At 55.6% G+C, this 9,735-nt stretch overlaps 1 protein-coding gene and 1 long non-coding RNA gene across 3 annotated transcripts in view; one reads left to right on the forward strand and one right to left on the reverse strand.

Moving 5' to 3' along the window:
- Positions 1–3,562, forward strand: part of LOC103660515 (protoheme IX farnesyltransferase, mitochondrial) — a 126,125-nt gene extending 122,563 nt beyond the window's left edge. Inside the window, exon 6 of one of the 2 annotated variants that reach the window (XM_040630057.1) lies at positions 1,687–3,562. In XM_040630057.1, the coding sequence (XP_040485991.1) occupies positions 1,687–2,281 (595 nt within the window). In that variant the 3' untranslated portion in view covers positions 2,282–3,562. The remainder of the gene's footprint in view (positions 1–1,686) is intronic. The other variant, XM_040630056.1, reaches the window with a different exon arrangement.
- LOC121102624 overlaps positions 2,442–9,735 on the reverse strand; it is a 9,823-nt gene continuing 2,529 nt past the window's right edge. The window contains exon 2 of the long non-coding RNA XR_005834745.1: positions 2,442–3,534. This is a non-coding gene — a long non-coding RNA (uncharacterized LOC121102624). The remainder of the gene's footprint in view (positions 3,535–9,735) is intronic.

Raw genomic sequence — 9,735 nt, forward strand, 5'->3', positions numbered from 1 at the left:
AGAGTTGGGGTGGTGCACCCTGCCCATCCCTCCAGCCACACTCGCGTCCTTTTTTGATTTTGATAATATTTTTCTAAATTATCGTACAGGCAAACTGACCTTTTTTTCTCGTGACAGACTGCTCTATGAACCCTAACACATGTTCTCACCTCCTTTTAATACCCTGGCTACGCTGTGCACCTTCCTGCCCCTTCGTGACGACTTCTCCCTCTGCCAGCCCCCAGGGGACCAGGTCACTCGTCCCACAGAGATCAGTTCCAATGCCCCTTCCTCAGAGACGTCTCCTCTGCCTGCCTCAACTGGGTCTTGTTCTGTGTCCTCACGGCACGAACTTTTCCTGCACAGCTGTTGAGTGGTAATGTAGATTCAGTGGTGTGGCTCTTGATTTAATGCCCTGCTGGTGAACCCCCCCCACCCCACCCCCGGAGGGGCACGTGTGGATTTGTGCTCACCATCCTATCCCCAGTGCCTGGGACAGTGCTCACCACTTAGTAGTAGGTGCTCAGCAAACACTTTGAGTAAATGGGCAGGGAGGTGCTCAGCAAACACGCCGTTCGTGAGTATATGGGCAGGGAGGTGCTCAGCAAACACTTTGTGTGAGAGTAAATGGGCAGGGAGGTGCTCAGCAAACACACCATTTGTGAGTAAATGGGCAGGGGGTCACCTGCATGGGAATGAGCAACCCTGAAGTCAGGACTTGGGGGAGGCGGCTTAGTGTGGTAGGGGAGCTGGTCTCCACACCAGACAGGTTTGTTCTCAATCCCTCCTTCACCTCTTTTTGTGCAATTTAAGATCGTCTGAGCTGTGTTGGCTCACTTAATGAGCATAAAACCGACCTAACGGCCTAGAGGTAAGAGTAAATGAGCTAAACAGCGTGCAAGTCTCTGTCTGAGCAGGTGCTCCGTAACTGGCAGCCTGCATCCCACCCTGTGGGTGAGGCAAGGCCCTATTCCAGGCAGAGGGGCTAAATGCTGTGCGAGATCCTAATATGTCCTTGTTGAAAACCTGCAAAGCCACAGACGAGTTCTCCTGCTCGGGGACCATGTCCCTTTACGCCGCTCCATTGACTGAACACACGCTGGTTTCGGACCTCCTGCCCCACGGTGCAGGCCGTATGGAACGGGGCAGACCCCTGCCCTGGAAACCTGGCAGCCCACCGTGACACAGTCAGGACACAGACAAAAGCCAGGAGGCTCAGTGTGGGCCAGGAACTACCTTCAGTACTGTCCTTGGGAGCAGGGAGCTGCCAGCCACCCCGGGGACCTTGTCCAGGAGGCCAGGCTGGCGTGGGACTTGGGTGGCCCTCTGCCTCCCCCCAAGCGCCCCCGCCAGTAGAACCAAAGCCCTCACACTGAGGTCCCCCTGACAGGTGCAGGGGTTTCCCTGGTGGTTACAATGTGGTGGGCACATGCGTGGACGGGAGCCACGGGTGCTCCGTGTCCCGGGGGGAGGACGGTAGTGAGAAAGCTGGGGGGTCTTGGAGAGTGTGCACTCGCCCCTCCCCCAGGCTTGTCTCACTGCCAGGCTGACCTGGACAAAAAGAGGCGAGAACAGAGACTGGCAGGGGATCTGAGAGCCGCGTGAAATGCGGAGGGAGCACCTCGGGCGCCGGGAAATGATGCTTTTGCGCACCTCTGACCGCAGCCTCTCTCTGCTTTCCCCCTTGTCTCCCCAACGTGCATACAGGAGCCTTCCTCCTGGGAGGGATCCTCTACTCGTGGCAGTTCCCCCATTTCAACGCCCTGAGCTGGGGCCTCCGCGAGGACTACTCCCGCGGCGGCTACTGCATGATGTCGGTCACGCACCCGGCCCTGTGCCGCCGCGTCGCCCTGCGCCACTGCCTGGCCTTGATCGGACTGTCGGCGGCGGCGCCCGCCCTGCACGTCACCACGTGGACCTTCCCCGTCATCTCCCTGCCCATCAACCTGTACATTTCCTACCTCGGCTTCCGGTTCTACCGCGACGCGGACCGGAAGAGCTCCCGGAAGCTCTTCTTCTGCAGCCTGTGGCACCTGCCGTTGCTCCTGCTGCTGATGCTCACGTGCAAGCGGCCGCCGGGGGCGAGCGGTGCGGGGGGCGAGCCTCGGAGTTGAAGCCCGGGGGCGCGTGGGAGAGACACAAAAACGCGTACAGGGACACGTGCATTTCTTTTCCCCCTTTGCGGTCAGACAAGAATATTTTGGTAACTCCGGAGCTCCAGAAGGGAAATTGCTGGGTTTTAGTACAAGATCGTGAAATGATTTGGTGCTCAGTGATCACCCCACTATTTTTTTTTAAATGATAACGTCCCAAATGCTCCCCAAATAATAGGTTGGCTCAGGTGATGAATACAAAGAGAATCTTCTCTGGAAGGGTCTTTATCTGTTTCTTCCTCCAGCACCGCGGTTGTTTTTTTCCTCCTCCTGTGGATGTACAAGTGCACCTCTTCCTTTTTTACACACACACACACACACACACACACACACCTCCCCACCTGGCCAGCCGAGGTGGCCAGATGCAGGGAGCCCCGGGACTGTGTCCGTGGTCCTGTGTCCTCAGGTCCCTGAAGGGCCATGTCGGAGGCTGTGCGCACTGCTGGCCCTCCTGCGAATGAGCCAGGGGCCCCGGCTCCAGCTTTCTCACATATATTCTCAACCGCATATTCCCCCAGACAATAATACAATACCAAGGATGCGCCGCCGCCCGACTTTCCAAGGGAGAATTCCAAACGGTTGCCTAGGGGATCTCGGACAGGACTGCCAGCCCCCGGCCCACCCCCATTATGGGTCCGCATTTCAACGGCTCCAAGGAATCAAAGGCATCTTTATAGTTCGCTCAAAATACAGGGGGCGCCTGAAGCATTTCATTCTGGAAGGGTGGCGCTACACTTCATACCAGCAGTCCGTCTGCCTCTGACCCGTTACTGTCCCCCTTCGGCCACTGCGGCTGACTGAGCAGGGAAATCCAAAGAAAGGTGAGCTGGCCTAGCCAGCCACATAGCTCACATTCTTGCCCCTTAAGTAAAAAACATATTTCCCTCCAGGTACCTTCTGAATTCAGAAATTAGCCCCCATACGTCCAATGGCTGTAAGAGCCAGAGGCTTGGGCTGGACTCCTGGTGGGGATGTGTCCGGTTCCGGGAGTTGTGTGAGTTAACCTGTGTCCAGGTGTGGCCTCAGTCACCTGTGGTTCCTTCCATCCGTCCTTCACGAACACCACTAGTCTGCTGTCGAACCCCATTTGCCGAAAGGTCTTGATGCTGAACAGGATGTTTGCGTGACTCCGTCTCCTGGGGGCACTCCTGCCCGGGAAGAATTCATTTCGGGGAGTTTAAACAACATTCAGACGGTCCCTGCAATGTGCCTGTTCTCAGAAATTTCTAAAGCGACTGCAGACACCATCTGACCCCTGTTTCTACTTATCTGCAATATTACCTCTTGGCTGTATCCAGGTTCTTTACTGTGGGGAACGTGGCATAGGAAGAACGTCTGCAAAGAACATCGACACCTTGTCGCAGCCTTCAAATTTGTAAAATGCCTCGTTTCTCTTTTCCTGCTGCAATAAACCGGTGTGTAAGAACAAAGCGTGTGTGAGGTCCTTTCTTTAATCACCTCATATGGAGTTTGCACTGGTCCTGACGGACTTGCTAACACTTGACTCACTTTTACGAGCTAGCAGACGAGTAGAACGCCATCAGTATTTCGGTGTCAAGGTGTGGAAGTGAACACACTGGATTTTTTTTTTTTTTTTATCTATTTATCTATTATAGCGGGAGAGAGAGAGCAGGAGGAGGGGCAGAGGGAGAGAGAGAATCCCAAGCAGACTCCCCGCCCGGCATGGAGCCCGACTCAGGGCTCGATCTCAAGACCCCGAGATCATGACCTGAGCCGAAATCAAGACTCAGATGCTTAACTGACTGAGCCACCCAGGCACCCCCGCACTTGATTTTTAATATTTGTACACTCCAAAGAATAATAAGCATAATTATTAAGCATAATGATTATTAAGAAGAAGAGCCATGACCCACCCACCCTCACCCTCCCTTCAGTTTGGAATCCCCCAGTCTCTCCCTTCTTCCTTCAAAACCACCACAGAAATCATCCTCAGGGCCTTCTAGGCCTGTCGTTCTCCTGCTATGAAAATACCAATGGCTTGGGTACCATCCATGCCAGGCAAATGAATGCCAGCTTGTCAGCACTCAGACCCGTTTTCTCTCCAGAGATCTTCGATGTGAAGCCACCTCGAGGATTTCCCGCCACTCCTCACACCTCCCTGCAGACAGATACCCCTCCCACCTACCCAAACCCCTGTCCCGTAGGTCCCGGTGTTGAACGTGGATTTCAAGCTCCGGGGACCAACCCCCGCTCCCCACTACCCCCCAGGCCCCAGGATGTTTCTCGCTCACCCGGAGTCCTGGGGCACCTCGTTTCTTCACACCTGACCTTGACCACCTTTCCTAAGGACTCCGTGCTCATCAGCATTACCCAGGTGGGTGAAGTCTGTTGTTTAATGGGGTATCTTTGGAAAGTCTTGCCTACACGACCGCTCCCTTGGGCACACGCACGCAGTATGTCTCCTGGGATCTGAAGTTAAAAATTTTACAAATCTCTCTTTGCTTCCTCCTGTACTTCCCAAGCCTACCGTTCCCAAGTGCAGGACCCTTCTCCCTGGGGAACACCTCCCACCCCGCTCCTGAATTAGTCGTCGGGAGCACAGCCTGCGATATGCTCTCTGGACTAATCAGTTTTCACCCGGGTCCTTCAAAGCCACTCAGCTGTAAGCGCCAGACTAGACCCCAGGGCCCCGATGGGGTAGGGGCCGCTTGTGCCGGAGGAAGGGGTTCAGATACGAAACGGTTCCACCAGGAGGCCGGTTATTCCAGAACACCGCAAATGAATGAAAGGGGAAAAGGACACATCCAGCCGCTTCATTATTAGCTTTTTAAAAAGATGCTTCTTAGCACAATATTCCCTCTGACCCTGGGGAACGTGTACCAGCCTCCTTTTCTTTCAGGAAAGCCACGGTATCAGTTATAAGGATAAACCACACTTCACCAAAGGCTCGTCTCTGGAAGCCTACAGCTGCCTGGGGAGTGCTTTGCCTGCTCCCAGGACCCGTTTTTGTCTTTTCAAACACAAAAATGGGCTCCACAGAGACACCTTTCTATATACATGCACTGGGAGCACCCCATTTGCCAGTTCTGGAAGAGAAAAGCAAAACTGCCGAGAGCCGTGCTTGGCTCTGAATCTCCCTCCGCTCATTCACCCCGGTTTCTCCCCACCCCGCCGTCATCCTCCCCTCCTATCTGCTGTGCTTGGAAAACAGCGGGGACCCAGCACTTCTCTGCCAGGCAGCACTGCTGGGAGCAGAGCAAAGCTTTTCCTGCTTGCTGCCCCTGGTGTGACAGGAGGCTCACTCCTCTGTGTCTGCTAGAGCCGGGGTCCCTGACACCCACCTCTCCCCGACTCCCCGCCCCGCCCCAGGTAATAGGATATTGTAACTGACTGCAGGAGGGTCCCGTCTAAGGACATGCACGTTCCAAGAGAGCAGCTCGTTTGACTTGAGTGGAGATCGGGATGTTGCCTTGGTTCTTTGGAATTAGAGGCCCGCGAGGGATGACCCCCAAGCTCTGTTTCTGCCGGGGACACATTCTCTCCCTCTGGTCGGGTCAGTGGTGTCAAGCAACCCAGCGTCTAAGGCAAGAGGAAGATAAACAGGGTCCAGCCATTGGCGTGGACACTTGGCGGGCTGCTTTGGGAACTTTCCCATCAGCTGTCACACCGTAGGTACGTTTCTATCTACTAATTTGCCTAGACTAGAAGTGAGCAAGAGCAATGTACTTGCTTAGTCTTTGTTGGAAACTCAAATATATTAGTTTCCCAGCATCTTTAGGCCACAATTACCTAAGCAAATAGAAGATGTAAAGAGATGTTCTGGATCAAAGAGCCTCTGGCCCTCACTTCCTAATTCAGGTTCTATCCCACGGTCGCTGGGCCCCGCCAGGCACATCACAGAACACCCAAGAGGCCTGGCGCCTGGCAGCCTCTGACCTCCCCAAGCCTGCGTTCTGATGGGCCCAGCCTGGGTCACCGCTCACGGCGATCCATCAGGGAGGCCGCCGGCCGGAAAATGTCCTCTGACTCTGACCGCCACTCCCCTCCCCTGCTGCCCACCAGTTTGGGTCCTCGACGTGTTCCTGGGCTTTGCCTGCTCTAACTTGAGACGGCCACCCAGCCAAGCACCATTCCCACTGCGCCCGTCTCTCTTAGGACCCATCGATATGCAACCTGCATGTTTGTATTTACCTGTTTATAGTCCGTTCCCTGCTTCCCCGGCACCCCCATTAGACTAAAACCCCACTGAGGCAGCTCTGTTTCTCACCGCTGTGTCCACTGGCCCCTAGAACCAGGCCTGACACGGCAGGCGCTCGGTCAGGGACAGAAGGAAGGCGTGGGTGGCCTCAGGGGAGCCGCTGGAGCGGGAGGTGGCCAGACCCGGAAGAGGGACAGCGGTCTCTGCGGGAGTCCTAGACCAGCCCTTGAGGGTGGCGGAGAGGGGCGCCGGCCCTGTGGGACTGAATCTGGGGCAGATGCAGCTTTCTGCTCCCGGCAAAAAATCAGCAATGTTGAGCCAAGATGAGTTACTGTCATTTCTTGATTTCACTCAGTCTTTGTCTTCCGAATTGTGGTCAATTTTTACCACTTCCTCTATCTTCAGGGCTGTCTTGGCTCAAGTACATAGCAGCAGAGCGTGTGTCCTTAGTCGAGTGGACTTCTTGGCCAATCTCTCTCTCTCTCTGCCTCTCCAGCCCCCCCCCCTTTTTTTTTTTTTTTGGCTTTTTCAAATACATTAGCAGAGAACTCAACTGTCTTGCTACGTTCTTCCCCTGAAGTCATTGTTTCGACTCCTTCCCAGCACCTGTGAGCTCAGCTAACACCTCTGGCGTGTGAGAGCCAGCCCGCATCCCGGGTTGGCCGAAATGAATGGAGCCCCACCCAGTTCATACACTGGGGGACCCATCTGAGAAGTGCAGGCCGAGAGAATGGGGGCCCCAAGCGCAAAGGTCAAGAAGGCGGGTCGGCCGGCTTGGGTGGGTGAAAACGGGGTGCCACTAAAAGCCTGTCTCTCCTTGGCGGGGACCCACTCTTGGAGGACAGCTACTCTCACTAAGGCCAAGCCCAGTGCAGAGCTGGGGACTGGCGGGAGCAGGGAGGGTAACCCCGCCCCACCCCGAACATCTCAAGCCCGCAAGGTGACTAGAACAAACAATCCAAGAGACATCAGCAAGACAAATATAAGCAAGACCCCACCCACCACCCCTTCCCAGGTTCAACAATCAAACACATGCCAAAATGAGAGGTACCTTCCCCCTAGAGGGGGTGGGTTAACTCAAGCTATTCAGTCTCTTATCAGCTGAGCAAATAAATATCCCAGGGCGCTATGCTGCTTTGCCCCAGGCCTTAGGTGAGATAAGGAGATGAACCCAGATCCGTCCCTGACCCCCCCAATTCCCTCTGGAGATTGGGGGGGAGGGAGGACCACAGCGGCGGCATGGGAGTCACAGGGGGGCACCCCAAGTTTCTGACCCAGAGCGCTTGAATGGTCTTCACCATCTCCGGGCCCCACCGCCTTGCCGTGGGGGGTTTGCTCAGCCCCTCCTGGGCCTTCTCCACACCTACTGCTCCAGGATCCTGGTTCCTGGGTCTCTCAGTTGCATGCTTTGACCCTCTCCTCTGAGCTCTACACCCATCCCACGGCCGTCTGCCTGTGGGTCCTCACCCTCTACTCAGGACATCAGAGCCGAAGTGAGCCTACAGCTCTCCGTGCCCCACTCACACCTTCTTGTCCTTATGGGGCTCGCTGGCACCCAGGCATCGTCTCAGTTGGGCTTTTGCGCTCTGGGAAGAGTTCAGTGTCGGCCACTGGCCATCAGGCTGAATGTGGCAGTGGAGGGGAGCTGGGGGGGGCGAAGGCATTCCCGGCACAGACCAGGGTGAGCAAGGCCCTGCGGGACGTTTCATGGAGTGTCTGGAAGTGTCTGGAAGAACAGGCAGCTCTGTGTGGCTGGAGTAAGGGCGCAAGGGACGGATGGGGTTGGGAGACTGAAGGCGCAGAATCGGCAGACTTTGTGTATGCCTCAGGAAGTAGTCCGGCCTTCACCCTAGGGGCAATGGGGAGCCACTGAAGACAGCAGGAAGATAGCAGTCTAGGTTCATGCCTTAGAAAGAAAATTCAGGCCATGGTGTGGAAGGTAGATGGGGAAAACTGGGGAGACCAGCCGAGGATAAAGGGTCTGACCTGGGCAGACGAGGGAGAGGGGCAAAGGCCGGGTAGAGGGAAACCCGCAGGCCCGGTTGGGTGGTCGGTAAAAAGATCCTGGAATATTCCGGGGTCCCAGCTTGGGAGACAAGGTGGTGCCCGTCCCTGATGGCCTTGACCGCGGGTCTGAGCTCCTGCGGGAGACCCAGACAGCCTCAGCCTGCCCCCACCCTTCCTGCACACACAAGCCTGCCTCCCCCAGGCATGCAGAGCACCGACAGCCTGAGCCTCTGCCTGACGCTCTAGAAAATCTTCCTGGCCAGGCTGAGCTGCAGTCACATGAGATGGCACAGTGTGCTCTAAGAACCCGCTTGCTCTAGATGACATGCATTGTCTTTGGGCTGGGAGCATGGCCCCAGGCTCCCCTCAGCCAAAGGTTCTGGAACAGAAACTCCTCCCTCCCCCTCCTCCTCCCCACCCTTCTGAGTCTCTCCAGTCTACCCATCAGCATATTCATTTATTTAGGTCCCCCAGGCTGCCACCTGGCACTGGTTCATCTCTAAAATATAGCTGATCCATCCAGAACTAGACTGGGAGAGAAATCCACAGCTCATCTCCCGGCAGAGCATGCCCTCCTCAGTTAACTGTTAACCAACCTTTGTCTCCATTCGGACTCTCAGTTGCAAGTGACAGGAAACTGCCACAGGCCTAATTAAGAGAAGGAATGTGTTGGTTCGTGGAGCTGAAAGGTCCAGAAGCAGGCTGGCTTCAGGCATGGCTCCATCCAGGCGGCAGTGTGTTCCCTCTCCTTGCTGTTGGCACAAGTCTTAGCAAGCTCTGTCCCCTTAAGATGGGGGAACCCCTATTATTCACAAGTATTTGTTGACTACTTAACCTGTGGCAGGTGCTGGGGATGCAGCAGTGAACAAAACAGTCAAACATCCCTGCCCCTGCCTTCATGCCTAATATAGCTCTGAATGCTTTTGGCTCAGGTCATGATTCCAGGGCTCGGGATCCAGCCCTGTGTCTGTGTCCTCGGACTCCCTGCTTCTCCCTCTCCCTCTGCTCCTCCCCCTGTGCGATCACTGGCGTGCGCGCTCTCTCTCTCTCAAATAAATAAATAAGATCTTAAAAAAAAAAAAAAAAGGAAGTCTTGGCATTGAGATGCTGGCCTTAATTGGCCTGATTTAGGGCTTGTGCCCATTCTTGACCCACTCATCCTGGTTCAAGTCAACCCAAGCCCCCATGCAGAGGCAGTGATCCCCTTCCGTGATGGTTTGGGAAATGTGGTAGGAACCGGGTTGAGGAAGGGGAAGTACCTTCTAGTTTGGTCCTCAGGGAGACTTTGGGGTCAGGGCACTGAAGAAGTGGGCCCATGGCTGGAGCCCCAAAAGAGAACCTCCAGGCCTTGGGGAGGGGGTCCCAGCAAAGGCAGGGCCCAGCTGCTGAGCAGACCCACAGACCCTCCCCCCCCCCCCCCCCCCCCCCCGGGCGCGC

The sequence above is a fragment of the Ursus maritimus genome, unplaced genomic scaffold (assembly GCF_017311325.1).
Source record: "Ursus maritimus isolate PB19 unplaced genomic scaffold, ASM1731132v1 scaffold_14, whole genome shotgun sequence".
NCBI classification, from domain to species: domain Eukaryota; kingdom Metazoa; phylum Chordata; class Mammalia; order Carnivora; family Ursidae; genus Ursus; species Ursus maritimus.